Genomic DNA, 22,549 nt, shown 5'->3' on the forward strand with positions numbered 1-22,549 from the left:
TTACATTACTTAGTTCAACGCAAAGGGGCCATATACGAGGCGAAAGGAGAAAACACGTTCATGAGGATTTGTTAAAAGACTGAATAGCTGGATATACTGTACGGTATTACATTTGCCAACATTTTAAACCATACTTCCGACTTGAATGTAATGATTACCCTACAATCGACTAAGTAGGCTTGAAATCCAATGTTGTTGGATAGCTGTTCCCTAAATCCAAATTTTCCCGCCACGAGTTTAGGGTTCACACAACTAAACATTTACTTTGTTTTTTTACAGTGCATACAAGCTAGATAAGACTCTCTGCATTGTTTGTCCTCGTGAGGATAAAGAAACCTCAACTCAAACTATTCCCGAAGTAGCTCCTGTCCAAAAAGACTGAGAATGCCGAACAACTGGTCTTCACTTTTCTTACTTTGAGTAGTCCCCCAAAGACAACGTACCGTTATCTTCAGGTTACCACAATCGTGCCGTTCACTACACTCCACTTGTGACTTGCAAGTCACGGTTCACGTATGAACCGTGTAAACTAACTGTTGAAGCTGCTATACATGGATACGACGAGATATTGCACTATACATATTCAGGTTGCCTTTGTGATGTTAGTCGGTAGTCGTGAAACTTGGCTTCTTTCCTCGGTACATCACAGATTTGCTGCTCCATTGCGATCACACTCTTAGGTAGATTAATCGTGTTGTAGCTCAGCGCGGCAACATCATACCGGCTTGCGCACTGATCGCTGTTGGGTCACGTCGAGTTCACATGTCGCAAACATAAGGACTAGAAAAACTTGAATGAAGGCCAAAATTCTCGAAAGTGAAGTAAACGCTGTAAATATATTGATTAGCAAATACAAGAAAGTGGACAAAGCAGAAGTTCAAGGAGGAATCATTTGAGAAAAATACGTCGTTGTCAGAATTACGGCAGCATAGAAAAAACTACAATGGGAGGTTAGAAAATTTGTGCATCTAGTTCAAAAGCGGAGTGGCTTTATCTGCATCTTTCCAAAAATTTCGAGTCCTATCACATACTCACTGGAAATAACAGAAAGACCTTTCAAGTAAGCAGATCTCTGACTTGGTTGACTCCAAGATTCTTTGAACTGTTGAATAAACCTAAAAGGATCCTAACAGGCAAACATCGGGACGGAATCACGGCGTGCGATGGCACACAGTCAGGGCTAAACCTCAGTTGCTTTCTTAAATATGGTCTAGCGATGAGTCGGGCATAACCGTCATAACTGAAAACCAAGAAAATTTCATTAGACTAGTAGACTGTAGCCATTCCATGGTACTCTCGCCATCCAGGTCAAAAGCGTTATAGATTAAGTCGGACTGTATGTGTGTGGATCATGTTTTGAAAAAAAAATTAAAATACAGTTGTTGTATTTAACATCTACATTCATCCTCATTAAGGAAACCTGATAGTTAAAAGTACCGAAAGTACTGTGAATTGCACTCACTTGTACTCACAAATACTATGTGAGCCAGAATATTGGTGTTTGTTTAAGTTGCATAGCCTCAACTCCCAACCACACAGCTGGAAGACACGGACTGGTTCCGGCCTAAAACCTTGAGTGAAGCTGTAAATAAGTTCAGAGTGTAAGTTTGATTTTGCTCACTGTCACTTCTGTGATTCCTAGCTTTCTGCATTGTCAGCAGTGCAAAAGATAAATTGCGAACTTTAGCCCAGCATTTTCTGTCATTTTCTATTTTTTCATTGGGTAGCAAATATTTTAAGTTCCAAATGCAAACAAAATAGAAACAAGGGTGAAATAATGGATAGGCCGGAAGGCAGAAGCAGGGTTTTAGTAGCTGGATGCATGAAACACATTAGCTTATGAGTAGTCTATGCACGCACACCTAACACAAAATGGGAACGTAAATTACATCACAACAGACGCTGAACAGATCTAGGGTTATTTAGGGGTAACGTACAAAACAGGTACTATGCATCTAGTCAGCAAATACACTTTAGACATAGATACCATAGTCATAATGGTCGGAAAATCATTCAAGGGGGGAAACCAAGGTATGTATTTTACTGGACAAAACCATTTCGCCGCTTGCTTTCAAATGAAACAACTCAAAAGGACAGACATTTTGCACTTGTATGTAATTATAGGATTTGTAGAGTTCGTATCATTAGCGTTGCTTATATTTGTACGCAAACATTAGGTCCCTTCACACACTGTAATGTGAGCCAACCGAAGAAGTGATTGTCAAAACTGAATGAATTTAAATATCACATTCTTTCCTTCTCGCTCTCCCTCGGTTCGTTTCTTATTCTCACTCATTTTTGAAAATCGGAGATCCACACGATGAATCAGCCTATGGAGTAACCTTTGGAGGGAGGTGTCAATTGAGCACACCTGAGTGATAATTGATCAGGCTTGTTTACACAGGTTTAAAAAAGTATACGAAGAGAGGGGCTCAAGCTGAATCCTTTTCTATAAAATTGAGAATGAAATTTGTGTACAGATGCTAAGCCAAATCTTGGAAACATAATGGCGATAATTTCGTTGAAAGTACAGAGACGTTTTACATAATACTTACCATATGTCACCACATCTGTTGCTTATTAAGATGGTGCCGTATCTTGGTGGTTTAAATGTTCTAATCAACTGACATTTGCAATGATAAACGTTTTAAATCAACCATTTACGCAAATCTGTACTATTTTTGCCTTGAGTTACGTCAGATATGGTGAGCAGAATTTGTCATCAAATATTATTGAAGTCTCAGTGACGTTTGTATAATCAAAGCGCGCTAAGAAAATTTCCAGCATATCTAAGCGGTATAATCAAAGATCCGGCTGTAATGATTCTTTTGGCAACTGAATTTATTTCTTCTGATTATCAGGCCTTTTGGATTATATTCAATGGCAAATGGGTGGCCCAGGTGTGTTTGGCACGCATGTTTGGGATAAACTATTCAACTTATGTATGCGACTTGTTTTTGGGAAGTCCTAATAGGTTTTCTCACCTAAATATCTATCGTACTGCATGAAGAACCGTATCCCCATTTGCACGCGTCGGGCCGACAAAGGCCTTCACTGTCAGGCATACGAAAATCAGAGTAAGGTTTGAGAAGCACTGGGAGAATAACTAACTGAATATTTCACAGGCTTGAGACTGAAATTGTGTAAGAAGTTTGGCTGATTCCAGTGAATCCTCTCGTCTCCAATCATGAACATTTTGTGAGTAGACAGTCTGGAAGCTATCTGATAACCGGTCAGTCCGGACCTGAGTCAATCTGTTTCCCATGGAAGATCTTGACTACTACGTGAAATGTAATTGGAAGCTTTATGGACAAAGGGTATGATTTTATATTCCTAAAATTTTGGGTACCCAAGGCTAGAGTTTGTCAAAACATTTTCAACCCTGTTGAATATATGCAACAAACAGTTTCGTGGGGCACTCGTTTTTTGGGATGACTAGTTTGAATGTGCAACATAAATATATTTTAAACCTGCTCGTTTTTCGCTCATGGTAGCATCCAGAGAAGCTGCTTGCGTACCAACTGCTGTGGATAATCCGTCGATGGATGTGTCAAATGGTTGCCGTCCCTACAGGTTTCACTTGTACCATTATTCAATTCTCTGCCTCATGCCCACCATGGTTAGTGTATCGTCGAATCATATCAATGGATGACAGAAAGAACCCGTTCCCATGATTGAGAAACCCAAAAACCTGAAAACTCTTACAATCCAAATTCTAACTCCCCCGGATACGACTGGTGTATGTGTTAACTTGACAGATTGCGTGGAGAGGAATGCCCGAGTTAAAGTCAACTTCCAGATGTAAGGATTAAGAATGGCACTTTTGTTGGTCTGTGTTTATCTCCAACCACCTGACCGTCCTTCCCATGTATCTAGCCAGATTCTCTGCTAAACCAATTCTACCAAAATCAGTGCTTCCAGACTGACAGATCGATCAGATTTTTGTATTGTAAAAATTGCTTCTTAAGTATGTGATAAGAGCACACAAGTGTCGTAAAACTCTAAGATGTTATCGGTGCTACCCAGAGTAAAGGGCATACCACATGAATCCTTAAACCTACTGTTCATTTTTCTTTCGGCTTCAGATTTACTTTTTGAAGCCATTGGATAACGGATGTTGTTCTGATCTAAACTGATAAAAATTCTTCCCGCTATGGTCAGAGATTGAACGTTTTCCTCGATCAAATGAGGAGGCAATGCACTTTTTATATAATTCAAAATGGTGCAATGTACATTCCATCAGATTAATGTTTGTTAGAAGTGAATCTTTTATGTCGTATTCGACGGCCATCTAAACGCTCTTGGTAGGATAGTGTGCACAGAAACACACAAATGGCATTCAGGATATACCGATTAAGCGATTCCTGAACTTTTGCATTACGTTCCGAATTATTTAGTACTTTCTAAGGAACGTTTAGATTCACGCTTTATTGTACAACTAGTGCTGAGAGATAGACCCTCAGCGGTTTTATGCTATTAATGAATAGATTGCTTTCAACAAGTGTCCTGTTTTCCTCGATGTGACGCTTCACTTACTTGGTTCCAACTTCTTGCATCATTCCGATGTAAAAATAGAAAAAGAAACACTGGAGTGCCTTCTGTGATATCCAGCTAAATTATTTTTCAAAGTAAAAGGGACCAAACGGTCGAACCCTTTTAACCTCGAGTTCTCAAAGAAGCGCTGTGCTATTTATTTTGTCAGAAATATACTATATATAAGTCTTCAAGCTAATCTAAGGACGTCAGAAATTTTGTTTTTAAAGTTGCTCAACCGAAATAGTGGCCGTTCCATTATTTTAAATTGTGGTACCGTTGCGATTGCGCAACCTAATCGACTGCAGTTAAGCACCACTAAAAAAGACTTTGTGGAGAAAGTGATGCATTTTGTTTTTTCAATAGAAATATTTACAGATATCGAAAGTGGTTTGGTACGTCCTTTAAGTTTATGAAGACAGATATTACAAGAATGCCCTCCTCTGCGCTGAATTGTTTGAAAAATACTCAAGATAAAGGTAGTTCAGTTATATCAGTCTGGTTTTACTAGTTGTTTTTGTGTTTCAAGCAAACGTCAAGAGCTACTCACAGCAGTTTAATTCATACTGCCTCAGTGCCCCACTCTTTCGGAGAATCTTACCACTAAAAGTATATGCAATCCAATCTCTAATGTGCGTGCATCTTTGAAGGCTGGATCTAAGATTCATCCTATAGTTTCCACTAACTTTCTTTTTGTTTTATTTGGCTATTCCCCAGATAGACGGACAATATTATGAGAAAATGCGAACGTGTAAATTCCGGTTTGGTTCCCAAACAATCGACTATTTTTCTATGAAAAGTTTTGAAAAGAGACTATTTATTGAAAACCGTCCTTTGAAAACCTAGACCAGTAAACCCCCACATTCTAAATCATCTGGTCTATGGAATTTTTAGTGCTCTGTAGCGTAAACTAGCTGCTTGGATTTCAGCATTTTTCAAATTTACAGGTGGCTTTAGCCCAACCCGATGACTTGTAGAAGACGTAAACTCAATGGTTCCTGTTGCTGGAATTTCATGTCAAAGGTATGTAAATTTGACACCGGCAGGGACTAGACAAACCTGACATTAGGGACCTCCCTTAGCTTGAAAAGCACTGCACACCTCGATGAAACCGTGTAAACACCGTTTTGAAACGGTTTATCTTCATGGCATCTGATCACATTTTTCCAATGAAGGCCAGATTGCTGCCGAGCGTCAGGTTGTATCGGGATAAACTGAGGTGTGGGAAGGTGTCTAACTGTTCTTCATGGTTGATTTCATTGTGCCTGAAAGGCTCGCAAGGTCCTCACCCTACACAATAAAGTCCTTGCTAGTTTTTTCACCTTGAATCTTAGTGCGTTATTTTCTTAGATATTTACCACCTACAAATACAGTCTTCCAAGATGCACAAGTCTTATCATGCTCTTTGTCACTGCTTGTCTTTCTGTTCATGATGCGCATACTTAGACTCTGTATTTTCAAGTTTAACCGAACCTGTTATGTTTTGTATCTGCTTTGATATTCTTAAATATTTGTCCACCACACCTGCTCAAAGTATGGTTCTTTTTGGACAGTTTGTTTGTTGCTTATTGAGACCATAAGCTGCCAAATATTTTTCGACATTTTCACCGCACTAATTGTTTGCAAATATTCCTACCAAGACGGATTTAGCTCTACACTGACTGGAAAATTCACCGGCGTGAGTAGAGGCTGACTGCGAACTACGATCCGGTAAGGTGGCTGGATTTACTGGCACAAAGTGCCATGTGCGGCTTATAGTGTTATACGGATTTTGGAGAGAGGAAGGTATGCATACAGCCAAAAGGACAGGTGTAACTTAGTGTATAATATACCCACGCACAATTTAGACGTAGCTATTCAACCCAGTGATCTAAAGTTTAGCCGTGGCTGTGTGGTTTGTTCCTCAAATAGTTGGAGCGTTTACGGCGTTTGTCTGGGACACTGGGATACTAGGGGCACTATGGATAAGATCCTATGATTACGTGCTGATGTGAAAACTGCTGTAGATTTTTCACAGAATTGGACATGCGTTAGTTTATCTAGAGTCATGATACTTAGACATTCTTCCCCAGTATTTAGTCCCAAAATCCCCCATCGGGCTTGTTCCAACTGACGTGACCGCTACATTTTAGATGAATGACGTCTGCATACTAGGTGAACAGCTTGCATTTGTTCCGGCAAGTATTTGTATTCTATAAGACTATCCAAAGAAGCTTTATACAGTTTTATATTATTCAGCAAAATCTGCTTAGCAGTGGAACTATTAAGAGCAACTTAGCAACACATGAACAAATTATGGGGAATTCGAGCTGAACCGTGAACTTGAATTGGATTTGAAAGTGAACCTCATAAAACTTACGTGGCTACACACTGAGAATAAATAGATGCATGATTTGGAAAATGCTACCTTTAAAACATACCCCCTTCGAACATGACAATCCAAGTGAACTAAGGGCGCAACTGTAGTGGAATAGCAACATATTCACAATTCGGGCTATCAGAGAAGCAAGGTCGTTGCGGCTATAAAAATAAATTGCCAAAAGATTCACCGATAGCTTAAGTGGCGTCAGATTGTTTTCCTCTTTCTGTAATTAACCATAATACTCGTATCAGAACACAGTCCTTGGAGAGAGACTCATCTGGGTAAACTTCTACGAATCCCGCAGTTATTATTTTTTATTCTGGTAACAACAGAAAGCCCTATGTATAAAGCTAAAGATTCAAGGCTACTTTTATTTCTAGGTGACTAGAAGCAAATTATTTCAGTAAAAGGAATGGATCCACACTATCAAACAGTAGAAAAACAGAAAAACAGAAGTGGTTGTCGGCTGATGTACTAGGTTACCAGTTAGTGGTTCTATTTAGCTGGGTCTAAAATACGGCCGACTGTTATACATTCAGTGTGACCCATCCGGAAGTGCAGACGTCTAGATTGCGAATGCACTGTTGGGCATCACATATATACATAGCTTTAATGTGCATAATAGTTGCGTTTAGAACAAAGTAAGCTTTCCATTTTGCTGTTGTCCGAACGTGTATTCAAACGTGCCCGAAAGCATTTTAAGTGGTTTTACGAACAAGGCGACTTTATTGGTGCATGCCAAACAACTAAACCTCTGAAAATAGTCGGAAGTTGTTTGTTAATTCACTTGCTACCTCTGTTTACATAAGTTCAAGCCTTATGGTAGGATATTTTGCAGCCTCTAACCTACAAGCTGGTGGGTGACACCTATCAGACCTAACTGATCCAAAGGTTTTTATATCCGTATATTAGAAACAGTCAAGCATGGCTCACTGGAAACTAGAGTAAAGCAAAAACTTGCTTTTGAATAGTTATACTCTTGACCGATGATTATGACCTCTGAGAAGCAAACCTAAGAACGATTTGAGGTCCGTATTCATCAGAAAACGTCCAATGGCAGACTGGGATGAAATTTCTCGTGGCAGAACCGATTTATATTAACTGAACGAGGTAACACGAGTCAACTGAGCCATGTGTACATATGACTAGTACTGCTAGTGAAAGGAATGTCTTCTCTGCGGAGTTATTTATTAGAAAAGGTCAACTTAAAACTCACAGACTATGGGACTGGGGAGCACAACTCTCACATATATTTGGTTTACGAAACTGAATATCGATCTTCTCCCTCAACACGTCTTCTTGAACTTTCCTGGATATTCATTGATTGTTACTCTATTGCATTCGAATGCTACAGAGTGACTCCACAAACTCCGTAACAGATCTCATTTCTCAAGAGACGCAATGCGGATTTACGAGAAAACATAGTACTCGCATGCCCGCCCATCAGCAATATCACGGTTACACTAGCTGGTTTCTGTTTCATAGACAGCCGTGGAGTGTGGTAAGTGGTCTTGCGCTAAGGCGTTTAGCACGACGCACATATACTTATGGTGTGGACAACCCCAGAACAAGGCGAAAGCGGGAGCTGTGTAATTATAATTTAGACAAACTTATGCAAGTTGAAAGAATTTATTAGATTAGTATACGGCATCTATTTTCCTATGAAACCCAGCTTGAGGAACCCGAAGATCTTTCATGTATAAGTTCTTTTCTAAAGATTTAAATCGGCTCTATTAATGTTCGTTCAATTAGTAACTCTACTCGTTACATTAAATCTTATTTCGAAATCGGAAGACTTGTATTTGAGTTGTCCTGCGCTCTCAAGTTAGGTTTGGTTTGCACAGTCTTATTTGATAGCAATAGAACCCACGCAATCTTAAAATAATGGCTCTTCAACCTATGCGCACAAACAGTAACAGACAAGAAGTTTGCAAAATATATGGTGTGAACTTTGTTATACACGTTGTAATGAGGTGCTAAATGGTTACAAGCAAGATAGATACTGGCCTAGGATTCCTATAAGCGGGTAAAGAATCAAGGGCGAAATATGAATGACATAATTATAACATAATAACATAACAATGTATTGTAATAATTATGTCACGTATATGTATAATACAAATTAAGCTCCTTATCCATCAGATTCTTACCTGTAATAGCTGAGCTGTATATCGCATCTTTCTCAGTAATGGATTTCGACTTAGAATCAACCATCGCGACTCTGACAGAAGTGTTCTCAGACTACGGGGAAACCTAGTTTGCTATCCTGATGGTTTACCACAATACAAGCACGAACTTGCAATTAGGAATGCAAGAAAGAAACGTACATTAGGGATAACCCAAAATTTGGCCACCAACTTGTCATTTGTTCAGTTGTGGCAAGCTCATAATAGATACTTGAATGATACCTATTGAAAAACTTTCCGTTTTAGAATATCTCCATCATTGGTACTGATTTTCGCTTGTGGAATTCCAACAATGTGCTTATTTTCCTTTTGTTCAGTTTGTAACACATATTGAATTTCCCTTTTTTTCCGGAGTGCAATAGCGTGTGCACAAGTAGTCAAACGCCAACCTGTTTTTTTTTCTTGAAAAATCGTTTTCTTCGGCTGCACGCGTGGGAACTAATTCCATACTCAAATTTCAAATATTCCCGAAACGGGTGATAAGTCTGGCACGATAAAGTGGGACGGATAAAAAGCGAATCTGAAAAATGCACAGAATTGGACACATTTTTTCCTGTTGCGTGAGATACCGAAAAACGCCAAATTTTGTGTCGTTTTTGGAACGCGACCGAAAATTGTTGCAGTTTTATTGCTCAGCTTATTTGGAAGGCTTCGCAAAGATATTTTAGACGCAGAAAGTGAGGTTAAAAATTGCTGCTTTTCTAAGGAAATTTAAAGTTAAATAAAAAGGTTCTCATTGAAAGGAGTCATAATGTTTAACTTCTGGGTGAATTCTCAACCTCAGTTTGCTGAAACTACACTGGTGTCACAAGGTAGCCCAAAAATTTTTCCGTCTTTCTGAGGTTCCACAATTTACACCGTGTTTTTACTTGACAAACTGAACCAGACACCACGAGCTATGTGCGATTCTGGATGGATCTCTTTCAAATAGCTGCGTCATCGCGTCCTGGTTACAGTCAGGATTTGTAGCATTCCTCAATTTACTTCTAGCCCATATCAACAGCCTTTAGCATGGCCTTAGCACGTTTACATTTGCCGACGATGGTGCCTTTTATTGTTAAGCCTCTTATTCGGCCCAGGGCTTTGCTCCTCTGCAGATTCACGACAAATCACCTTGCTAAAATTACTTAGTACTCACGAAATAATGCTCTATCTCCCTCCCTCTAATACACTACGTCTTGTTTGCAGCTCCCAGTGGTTCTCTATCATACGGCCCAGCCACGACTGTTATTTTCTTACACCTATTCCTAGCCGGGCACTCTTACAAAATTTTATCTACATTAAGTCACATTAAGAGGCAAACAATTGTTCAGCTGCATACAGCGGCAGGAATACGGCGAGAATGCCTCTTCTTCCTCTTTCCATAACCACGTATTTCCTGAATAACATAATTTGCCTTACTTTTAGTTCATCCTTAGACTTATTCTCAAAACTTGTCCTCATCCAAGTTGAAGCACTTGAATTCGTATTCTACTGAAAGTTTCCACGGAATGAATTGTTATTCAGACTTCTGTCTATCATCAAAATTTTAACCTCCTCCAAAACATCTCTGCCAAGAACTTCTCTGTAAGCAGATTATTTTTTTAACATTCTAACACTCAACCCAAGGAAATTCTTTTATTGTTCAACATTCTGAAAAGATCTACAATCTTCCAATAATCAAATGTTACCAACCGTACAGCTGCTACGCAATTGATTTCGGTTTCTCATTTGTCATTTTCTACAATGGCCCTTTACCAATTGATTTTCTTTTTCCCCGTACTTCCCCTAAAACTTTCTTCGCCTACTATCTCAGATGTAACAAACGGCTGCACAGCTAATACAGACGTCCTGAGTGTGGACGGACGATCAATCAGAGTGATTTTTAGTTCAAAAACACCACGTCTAGTTTGTTTAGCTGATCCTTGCCAGTCAAAAGTATTTTGAAGTGATTGAGTAGCTTTCATTACAACTGTCATGAGATCCCAAAGGACTCGATCCCAAAAAGCAGTTTCGTCCCCACTAAGCTTCATCAAGGAGGCTTAGAGGAGACAGAAGACCGATCATCTTTTTAGTGATTTAGGTGGACAACTCAGGGCCACGCACAGACCAACAAGTGTGAGCAACTGATGGATTCGTTTCGGATATGCTTCTCTATCATCCTAGATTTCAATAAATTTTGACACAATTTTTTTACATTTTTTACAGTATTTTTACATTGTTTTATTTGAGTACCGGTTATCAAAATTTGAGGTCACTGATATTATAAAGAATTAATTAGTATTACTGATATACTTAATTATTATAAGGATTAATTGTTAAATCAGAACAAAATGAGTAAATCTATGACGTTGTATCACCTTTGCATTCCCAACTTCGAAATTAGTCAGTTATAAGTAACTGACTTCTCAGTTCCGATCATGTATAACCAAGGTAAACACTTGGCTTTGTTGGCTATGAATTTTGCCAGTTATGTGCACCAGCTACCTCATTTGAAAAGGCAAATTAAGATGAACAATTTCTGAACTTCAGTGATTTTGTCATGTTTATACACAAATCTAAACAACTGGACGTCTGGGGCTAAAATTGCAGGGGACCAATAGCTTACTTCGCTCGAAAGCTAACCAAAATAGTTGAACGTGATAAAAAACGAACGTTGGTCTACGGTATAAGAAATTTCACAAAATTTTCGCATGGTGGGAAAACTTTACTGGTTTTTGTCCATGGAATCAATCATTTGTGAATGGAGCCATCAGATTCCCAGCTATTTCAACTAAATTTGCAGTAAGCTTTGAAATGACGTTCAGGTTATCCGTGCACAATCACCAACCAACGACAATCTGCTCTACCTGATCTACATTCTTATCTATAGAAAAGTTTCGATGCCCATTGTTTTGCAAACTGTGAAAAATGATATCAATTTCACAGGACAGGTTGTTTTTTGTGCAAACCTTCATTGCTCTGTCATGAAAATGACCAGCCAATTACTTTTCATCTTCAGGGGGAGGGAGAAAACTGTCCAATTATCTGTACAACAAATCGAGTTGTTGTTCTGAAGATAAGCCTTTGGCTATTTTTATGGCTATAAAACTTTGTCCACTTGGTGTCTTACCGCCACGCTTCTGATGTCCCAACTATGAACCAATCAGTATAAAAACAATATTTCTCAACTTTTTAGTTTTAAAATCCTATTTTCTTCAAGTCCTGCGGCACAAGTAAATGATGTCTACTACAAAATGTCATTTTTTGTTCATTGGTAACCGCCTATTTCTCAAATTGTTTGAATGCAGCATACGGAGGCTCTTTAACTCAATAATGCGCGTCCGAGTTAAACGTCGTTTAGATAACATCACTTATCAGTAGTGATTAACGGAAAGAAACAATGGGATGTTAGGTGTTAGCCAGTAGTGATTCGAAGTCTGCTAGGCATCCCAACTCACGATCCCTGTTGTTTTTACTGAAAGTGCGCTGATTGTACTCAGACGGATTTTAGTTCAAAGACGAAACACAGGATTACAAATAATTTTTAAATTCGAAAAATTTGGAAGATAGGAAATTATTTACGATGGAATTGCACAACAAAAACCTTTACAAACCTAAATTTGCATGTAACAGCTTCTAACCATGTTGTAAATTTGTGAATTTTCTGATTTCTATCTGTCGGATATGATTGCTTGTCGTTTAGGAAATATAAAAGTGGCCTGAGGCGGGCACAGACTTTTTACTTGAAGCCAACTAACATTCTTTGGGACTAACAAGGGAGAATGTGTAAAAGACCTTGTTATACGAGATGAAACAGGTTCACAACATATCGCCTGACAAACTTGCTACCTGAAACAGTGTATGGAAAATGTTTTCAAAATTTGATGTTATTCGATAGAGAAAGATTCAGCAACGCATTCTAGGGATATTGATATCAGACAGTGATGAAGGTAGCCTGACTTTAATCACGGCTGGAAAACTGACGGCTGCGTTATACGCTACAAAACATTCCAGTTAAACTATCATGTTAGTCGCTGAGCCCAAAGTTATTTCAGGCAGTAAGACACCAAGACTTTTCTGGAGCGTTCTTGTTGTGACAGTAAAAAACCACATTAGGCCTCATTTTACCACACTCATTGGTAAGGCATCGCCCAGATTGATGATAACCCCCGCAACACAAAACATTGAATTTCACAATTCACTAGCCTTCTGTCGCTGAGTTACTGAGCTCCACGAATGCTCCCTCCCTCAAAATGTTTATCACGCAAGGTTTTTGACGTAATAATCATTTGTGTGGTTTTTATTTGGCAAACATTCGGAGTAAATTTTATTTCAGCCGCATGGAGTTAAAAATAGCACATGTGAGTGTCTTGAATACAAAATCCATACGACAAATACATTCATTTGCAAATCAATTTGGTTTTCACGGGAGACCTTACCAAATCACTCGCTTATGATGTTACTTAACCGAATGTGCTCCAAAAAGTCTTCTCATTTTTCTGTTGGTACGCGATATCGCAGTACGCTACTCACCATGTCCCTGACAAGATGCTGGTAGTTGTCGCGGAGTTTTCAGCAACCTGCTAAGTAGGTTCCTTTACAAACTGTTTTTTTGTTTTGTTCTGTTTGTTTAACCAACGGTTGAAGTAGCCATGCTAAATATGACACAAAAATAACATTTTAAAACTGTGCAGAAATGTACGGAGGAATCCTTAATTTGCTGCATGTCATCTTCAAATGACGAACATCTTTTCGGGTGGTGTCCCTAAAGCTTTTGCACAAGGTGCGTATTTGCACATTGGGGATTCAGTGGGGTAACGGTATTCTAATTGTAAGCATCACTTCCTACATGCAAGCCACGTTTCCATCTATATTCTGAAACTCAGCCGCATTTACTTTGCCCATACACTTACTAGTAGCAGCAGAAAAGTAGACATTATCGGGCATTTATTCAGATAACTTCATTTTGATTGTTAGGTTGAAGTCAGATTATATTCGGTAAGTTCAATCCTTCGAGGAGCTACACGCACTATCATTAGTGCAATCGCAAAATGAGGTTAATCAGCGCTTATCTTTCCTATCAGAATATGCACAAAGAACTTTGTGGCACCTTTGTGGATATTCAAACGGCACATCCAGAGATGCTATTTCGTGTTTGTTTTGAATTTACTACAGGCCTGTTTTTACAAAACTGGACATAATCTTATTCGCCGAAGGCGCATAATGCGTCAACATTAGGATTTCAAATCGGCCGGTTACCTGACTTCAAGCGTCGGAACGGAAGTCAGCCTTTAAGATTTGACGGAAGCGAGTTGTTCATTACCATCTACAAGCGCGTGCTTACAACGGAACGTTAGTGTAGCCAAAAATCGTAGTAAAAAGTGGAAAACATATTATTAAATAGTTTACCGTTTACATCAATGAGAGGCGACTGCTGTTTTATCACTTGTAAATGTATTACAGTCCAACTTACAGCCTTAAGAATACTCTAGAAAAATCTTGGGGTACGCGATGAAATGGCTACCGAAATTCCAAAATAGTATAGCTGACTTTCTCAGGGTGGCTGGATATGCCTAGTCAAAACGCCATACAAACAAGGGCTTAAATTATTGCAAATCAATTTATGGAAAATTTCCTGTTCAACATCCTAACTCGCTGCGAGCAAGTTTGACAAAATAACTGACTCCGTTTTTAACTTTTATTGATGCCACAATAATTCACACACACATCTGAGGCCAATTTATAGCAGTGTGCATCGCTTGTTGACCGAAAGCTCGGATGTGCTGGCGAACCTATGGTGAAAGAATTGTGACATAACAAGATTACTGTCAATCTATCTCACAAGCTCTCGATAAACTTTGCTTGTTACATATAATGATAGCGTGTTACATTTTGGTGCTCACAAAATCTGTAGTTGGAGTATAGTTGTCGAGATAAATTTGCCATCCGCGAACTATCCTTATTCAAATAATAGGGCTTGAGATCTTCGGTTGTGGTTGTTTTGCGAGCATCCCTAAATTTTTTACCAATGAATTCATATCGGCCGCGTTTACAAGAGCTACTGATGTAATTGACTCATTAAGCTCAAAGTCGAGCAGTGAATCCAAGTCTTTTTTACTGCGGCATATCGTTTTGAGGATTAAAGCTGCTTCTTATGGTTCCACAATTTATCCCGTCGGTAGTTTTGGTCCGCAGTCCTTCAAAAGATTAACGTGGATCAACGTTTCCTGCGGCTAAAAGCAGTTCTTCTGTATATATTTTGACATTTGGATTATAACCAAAGGACAACTCTTGTGCATTAAAAAATTCATTCTCATTTTGAATGAAATTAATCAAAACAAAGTAGTGAAATGTGGCTTATTGTTAGGCTAAGGACACGGAGAACAACATTTCCGGAATAATAACTTAAACGAGATCAAATCAGTCTAGTGAGCAAAAAATCAATCAACCAAGTTGAACGAGAGCAGCATGAACGGGACTGACCAATACGAACGCGCACATGTAAGGACTTAAGCAACAGGAGTCACTAGAATACTATTCAGTTGCCATCCACACACAATCAGCCTTGTGCCACCACATATTTCTGGGCCAAGAATGAGTAGGTAAAAACAAAATGTTTTAATCAGCTCGCTCTTTGTTTCAAAAATTCCAGTGAGAGTGAATAGAATCAGTATGTGATACTTTGTTCAAAAACGCAATGTCCGCACTGATCTCCTCAACTAGTGATTCCACGTGACAAACACGAGGCTCTTTGGTTGATATGATCTTTCAGAGATTGTGACGTCTTATATCCTTGTATCGATCACTGTCATGCCTTTTAGTTACAGAACAATTGTTGGAGGCATGTGAATTTCCTGCAATGATGAAGCCTTCTCAAAGGCTTCAGTTCCAGCTATCGTGCTCTAAGAATACTGGTGTGCGTCCCTCCTGTATACGGATATCCTGCTGCAACAAAACATATCTTGGCCGTTTGCTTGACCACTGAGTTAGACGGTTTAGTTGCGAACAGCGTAACCTATCGCTCGATGTCGATACGCCAAAATCATACACCACAGTTGGGTATTGGCTAAAGATGTTTATAAAAACCTGCATCACTCCTTCGACTATAGCCTTTTATGATGGGTGGCTAAGCAGTGTACGTTCACTTACCAGCAAGTATTCGTCACGCTTTAGCAGTCAGCCCCCGAAATGACTTTTTTATCTGATCGCTTATTCGCTCCTCTCAAGGAAGCGTCATTGCACGTGAAAGAAACAAGTTTTTATGCATTTGCTTATCAGTAACGAAAAATGTTGTTATCACATTTTCTACCACTAAAATTACCGCAACCAGTACAAGCTTACAATCCGTTGCCACACGGTGCGTGTGAAACACAGGGATTAGTTTGACCTGACTAGTTTACGTTCTCTGATGAAATCTCAGATATGACTACCAAAATATTCTTGCTTGACTCGTCAAATGAAAAAACAAGGTGATTTAATTATTCTGACAACTGAAGTAAAATTGCACGTCAACTTGAGTAGCATGCGCAGGAACACTAGAATTCGCTCGAACCAAAAACGTTTCAAATTCCTTGTTAGGTTAGGTTACAACGGCAGAACCCATAGTCCGAAAATACCACCAAAAGGTATACATTGTGGTCATTTAAACGCAGCTATCTGCCTATATCTATGGTTTATCTTACTGAATGTTAGCTGTTATGCTACGGCAGAGCATTCTTTGCATTATGTATTCAGACAATGCCTTTGCACTGCACTCCAATCAGCTAATGACACTGTGAGGATAAATTCAGTGTTGTAGCGCGCGAAGTATAAACATATATATGACACGTACATATACATAGGTGAGTCGTTGGTACCCAAATAAAATTTTCTGACTGACGAGGGCTAAAACGCTACAGTAATCTGCGATTTCTAATTGACGTAGATATCTTTGTTGAAGCATAATACGGTTATGAACAACCTCTCACCCATCGCTGCGCTCCACTACTAACAACGTACTGATGATGTTACCTCAATTGGTGATGAAACGTTTGCAATCAAATTTCCCAGCTTAGCGAACAAAAACGACTACCTTCGTTACTTGAGCTACCAATATTCTCTTCTATAAGAAACACTAAAATATTCATTATTGAACGTTCAAACATTGTGGTTACATGTACAATTTTCCTCGCCAAGAACCCTAGCTTGAGGATCTTGTGGAATATTGAAAATTCCGTCCAGCCCTTTATTTAATAACGATACAATTTGCAGCACTTAGCCAAAGCGGAAACTTGTTTCAGGAACCCCACACAACACTGAACCTTACTAAACCGAATAGGTTTCTAGGTCCTGTTTCGGGACTCGCTTAAATAAAGTTTATTTATCGCTTCTTGGATTCTATGAGCAATTATCGTCGTCTCTCGAAATCACCATTTGAACCTATGAGACAAACAGCCTACGATATGGACACCTAGAAATATACTTGAGAAAAATTCCGAGTTTCACTAAGCTTTGTGTCAGTTTTTACACAAGATCAACAGATTAATTATGCCCAAAATAATTTGCGCCAGGTCCTGAAAAACAAAATGTTTGATTAAAATTTTATTCTTCATCAGATAGCATGTTAATCGTGCAGATGCGTTTTCCGTGGTTGAGTACAATGAATTTAACTCCGCCAGTCTACTCACAGAACACAAAGAAACTCATTCGCCGACAATCTTGGGACAATACGTTTGAAAATAACGCCTAATCATTACTTACTGCAGACGCAGTATGATTGTAGAGACAGAAGAGGACATACCGTTTGCTGGCAAAGTAAGTAAAAATTAACTAAGATGGCCATTTTTGATTTTTTTTGTTTCATATATGCTCACGTATGAAATGTATACCTAATGTTTGCTCTACAGAATCTTTTGGATGTTATGAGTTATGAGTTTTTAAACTGAAAACTCCAGTTTTAATTCAACAGTCCAGACCTGTCCACCCGTGTGAAACAATGGCATGCATACAGTCCATGTTTTACTTAACAAGAGACAGTTCTGTTACCTGAGTAGCTTGTTTCGTTTGTCTATTGAGGAGGAACTATGCACAATGGTAAATTTGACAGTTTTGACCGTTAGAATAGTTGTAAAACCACTTCATTGTTTGTATTCCTTTCTGCTCATCAGATCCTACGGTATGGTTGGTTGGGTGTGGGTAGGGTGTATACAGACCAACTGTCTAAGGTCGCACTACAATGGCCTGCAAATATTCACCCCTGCCCGTATTATTTGACACTATCTGGCCAGTGGTCCTTTCGGACAAAAGTTGAACAGGATATTGCGGAAACCCAGGGCACCGTGTGGAAGCTGTTTACTAAGTCAACACAATTGATTTTTGGATTTAAAGGCCAAACGAATGCTGTATCACTCGGAGGTAATTCAACAATAGTTCGAGCTAGAAATGTTTACGTTTTGTATATACGTATGAGTACCACAGCATACGCACAAGCGCAAAACTGACAACCCAACTCTTATTTGAATTTACCATCAAACATAGGCATAAATACAATGTGAGGAAGACTAAATATATCAGCCCAGGAGTTTAAATAAGGTTGGGTCATATTTATCTCTTGTGAACAGACAATGAAATGAACATTGCATGTTGAAAGGGCCGAATACCTATCCAAAAATCTAAATTCCAGGTGCAGTAAATCAAGTTCAACGTCTCTGTAAATGGACAACCGTTTCCGTAGCTTTGGTTTCATGTGGACAGAACGTTAACTGCAAGATTCCGAAATGGGGACCGACACCGCCCTTGTGAAACACGATGAGTGAAACATGGATAGACGCAGGAATTTAAAAGTAGTAAAAAAGTGCACCTCAACAATGGTTACCTGGTCCTCTTCGCTTAAGATTATTCTGTTGGAATATGCAAAGTTGTGTGCAGATTTTGTTGAAGTATTTCCGAAAGACAGATCCAAATATATCATCCTTTTTTTCTTTTCGTCTGAAGGATTCGTGGTATTTTTTTATAACCTGAGAGCACAGAAAGTCATTTAGGACCAAGTGTGCTTAATAAAGTCATTAATTTTGTGTTACACAGAAAAAAGTGGCTGCAGGGTTATAACGAGTCGGATTTCATCTGGGCAGAATTGACCGGAAAATTAAAAAAACGTGGCAATTTTTAACTATTACTCAAAGGTTACTGGTGCTATTTTATAAACCATCGGCTTTAGGCTGAAGTAAATTTTTGCAACACTACACACTGCATTCTTTTTGCGTTTCTAGCTCTCTGACATTTGCTCAGGCCCTTTCTACTTTTCAGTATAGCAGTGCAGCCTTTTTCCATACTTGTCTTACCGGAAAAATCGAATTAGTACTGCAGCGTTCTCACTTGAGTTACTACCGTTTCTCTCATAAAACTCCATCCAAAGTTTCCATTCTTAAAGTACTTCACAGAATATGGATCAAGTAACTTTTGCACCAACTTCCTGGCGTCTATCATAATATTTCCTTTTATATAAGGACACAATGTTTGAGTCCCTGTTGTGTGGGATATCCTCACACTCATTCTGAGCGTTCTCCTGCATAACTGTGAGCGAACCAAGACGTCTTTTTCGTCAAACTAGTACAATGTGCCAATTTTCCAGCTCACTTGTTCATGATAGAGCTTCGCGCATACATTTCATTTATTTTCCACTGCTCGTCCGAATACAGTCGTAGGTTTACTAAACTAAGAAGTGGAACATGTCGCTGAAACAGGATTTGTCTTTAGTTAGATTTATTGAGCCTCAGTCATATGAGTGATCACCAGAATAAACGCATGTAGAAACTGACCCCTGGGAAGGAAAAAAACGCATCTGGTCCTTAAAATGACAATGAAAATCTGCGAAATTATTATCCCCGCTTTTGCCAGATTTTTCCATTTGAGTGTGATCCACGATCTACCACCCGGAGCTGAGATAGCGATAGTCTAAGAAGTAGGGCAACGTGTGTCGAATAAAAGCTTGATGTGAGCCCACGATGCAAGCTCGCTTTACTCAGTAATTATTATCTGCATGCTCTGCCAGGCCTTCGATATAAACTAATTTCCTGTGCTTACCCAATCGATAGAGCGCGCCGCTCAACACTGTGTTTTGGCTTGAATTCATTTTATGTTCACTTTGCACACAAACCGGAAGTAGCTACTTGTTTATACCCGATTGCTTAAGTGCCACGTGATGTTTGTTTCCGTCACTGCACACAGTTATTATAACTAGCAAACTATTTCCTTTTTATGTTCAAACCATGTAATCTGAAAAGTGTTTTTGTCAATCAAATCAGTTAGCTTTTAGCCACACGATGAAAAGTGATATTAGTATAACCATCGGAAGTTAAAGTGTGGATGACTTGAATAGCAGCGAAATACACTCATTCGCAAACTAATTTGACTTTTCGAGAGACCCAACTGGAAACCAGCTAAACCTCTCGGTGTTGATGTTTCCAGGCAAGTGAATGTGCTGCACCAGGCCGCATCATGTTTCAGTTGCTACGATATTCGAGATATCGCGATATATATATGTATTTGTAATGCACTTCTCACACGTCTTCTGAAAACCCCTCGACAGCCTACGACCGGTTTCGCCCTTCTTGCAGCTGATCCGGTAGGCGCGGTCCCCGAGTTTCCGCCAACCTTATGTTCTAACTGAAAACAAATAGCACGAAATCAGCACCAATATTTAGCCAAAGACGCTAAGATAATCTACCGCAGTTTGAAAATATACTGCTTTAAAAATATAGGGCAGCTTTTTCGGTTTTGCTTCACTATTTTGGAAGATTCTTCTTCGCCAACTTCATGTCCTTCAGCGTCTATCGGAATTGAACTTGGGAACGCCCCAAGACCTCATTCAATTTAAACATTTTTCCCACAAACTCAGCGTGTTTTGTGAAACCTACTTAGGTTATTCTGGAAGAATTTTGGAAGCCACTCGATGGAACTATTTAATGTGTCATACCTATCATGGAAGTTGTTGATTTAAATTTTGGATACCACCCACTTTGTGCATTTGAGACTATAGCCAAGATGATTGAACATTCCATCCCTTCTATGCTTCTCTTCTCTGTCTGGAAGAAATCACAAACCAGTTCAAGCCAAAAAAACTCGGTTTTGGAGGATTTTTTCCGGTCTTGTCGGTTTTATTGAGCTACTGTTTGCCACGGATCTTTTGAGTTGCCTCTAAAACAAGTCTGTGACTCACCGACCGACTTTAGTCACGTTTCGAAATGTGATTTGGCAATTTCTGTCATCTAGTATGTTCCCAGTCCCGTTGTTTTGCCGATATTGTGTTTCACGTGTACGTTCGTTAGTTGCCAGTTCTTTTGCTTTTGCTGATTGAAAGTTGCTGGAAGTTATGGGAAGTTATGTCCTGGATCGTATTTTTTATAGATCCACTCATATTTTGCAGGCAATTTCGCACTATGAGGAATGTCGCAAAATGCTCTAATTCCACATTTTATCTTTCATGACACGTCCTTACACTCTTGATCTCACGGGAGCCATCAACTACCAAAATACCCTTCTATCTTAGTTGGACTATTTGATTCTACCACAATCCCAGGTATTTCGTCCTTTGTTTCACGGATCTTGTCGGGTTAGCCTTTCTTTCAAGGGCAAGATAACGACACATATTTGCCCCCCTTTTTGCAACCCCATAGTTAGTTGAGAAGCTATCCATCATTTGTGTCAGTATCTTAGGGTTTGAGACCACCGCAACTTTTTACTTCTAAATTACTTGCTTAAACTTTTTGTGGCAGAACAGTTGTTTAGTTTGAAGCTCCATCCTTTTGAACCTTCGATGACCTGCCAAATCTTACAGCGTTAGTACCTTTTTTCTTGACCGATTATTTTCCGCAGTTTTTCGTGAGACAGTCTGTATGGTTTTGTCTGGAGTGATTCAATAGCGGCCCGTCCGCCTTAATTATTTGTTCTATAAAAACCCGTTGAAGATTTGGTTATTTTGCCAACCGTGCATGAGGGCACACCGTGTTCAGAGAGCTACTGTCTCACGCCTAATTTGCGATTGCCGTTTTTTATGAGCTCCTCTGGGAATTGCCAATAATCTGTTGCTCTTCATCAATCGCCAACTGTGCGTCTGTTTACTGCGAGGCTCCGTGTTGACGAAGGATTTTGGTTTAACGGCTTTCATGACTATCATTCTTGCGAGGACATTTTTTTGGCGTCCGGTGGTGTGGATCTACCATACCCACTTGTTTAAGCCCAGGCATCCAGATAGTCTAGTGTCGGTCGTGGAATTATGTCCGCTGGAAAAAACTTCCGCGGACGTTCAAAATGATAGCTTAGTTGATAACACGTATAATCTTAACAAAGTCTCTCACGAAAGCCTAAAATTACGTGATAAGAAGGAGAAGTATTGTTGACTCAGACTAGGAATTTAACTGGTTTGCTACTCTCTGAGTTTGGAAACCTCCACAAAAACGTTTTAGGTCATTAATCAATGGCGGCCGCCTCATTCCGGATAGTTGGACATATATATCGGGTAGTTTATTAA

General features: G+C 39.3%; 1 protein-coding gene across 1 annotated transcript in view; it reads left to right on the forward strand.

The window, feature by feature from the left end:
• Positions 1 to 22,549, forward strand: part of T265_08448 (hypothetical protein) — a gene marked incomplete at both ends in the record, with an annotated part of 99,948 nt that overhangs the window by 39,245 nt on the left and 38,154 nt on the right. Inside the window, 2 exons of the mRNA XM_009174255.1 lie at positions 2,862 to 2,900; positions 18,189 to 18,435. Of these exons, the coding sequence (XP_009172519.1) occupies positions 2,862 to 2,900; positions 18,189 to 18,435 (286 nt within the window). The remainder of the gene's footprint in view (positions 1 to 2,861; positions 2,901 to 18,188; positions 18,436 to 22,549) is intronic.

The sequence above is a fragment of the Opisthorchis viverrini genome (assembly GCF_000715545.1).
Source record: "Opisthorchis viverrini unplaced genomic scaffold opera_v5_217, whole genome shotgun sequence".
Taxonomy (NCBI): domain Eukaryota; kingdom Metazoa; phylum Platyhelminthes; class Trematoda; order Opisthorchiida; family Opisthorchiidae; genus Opisthorchis; species Opisthorchis viverrini.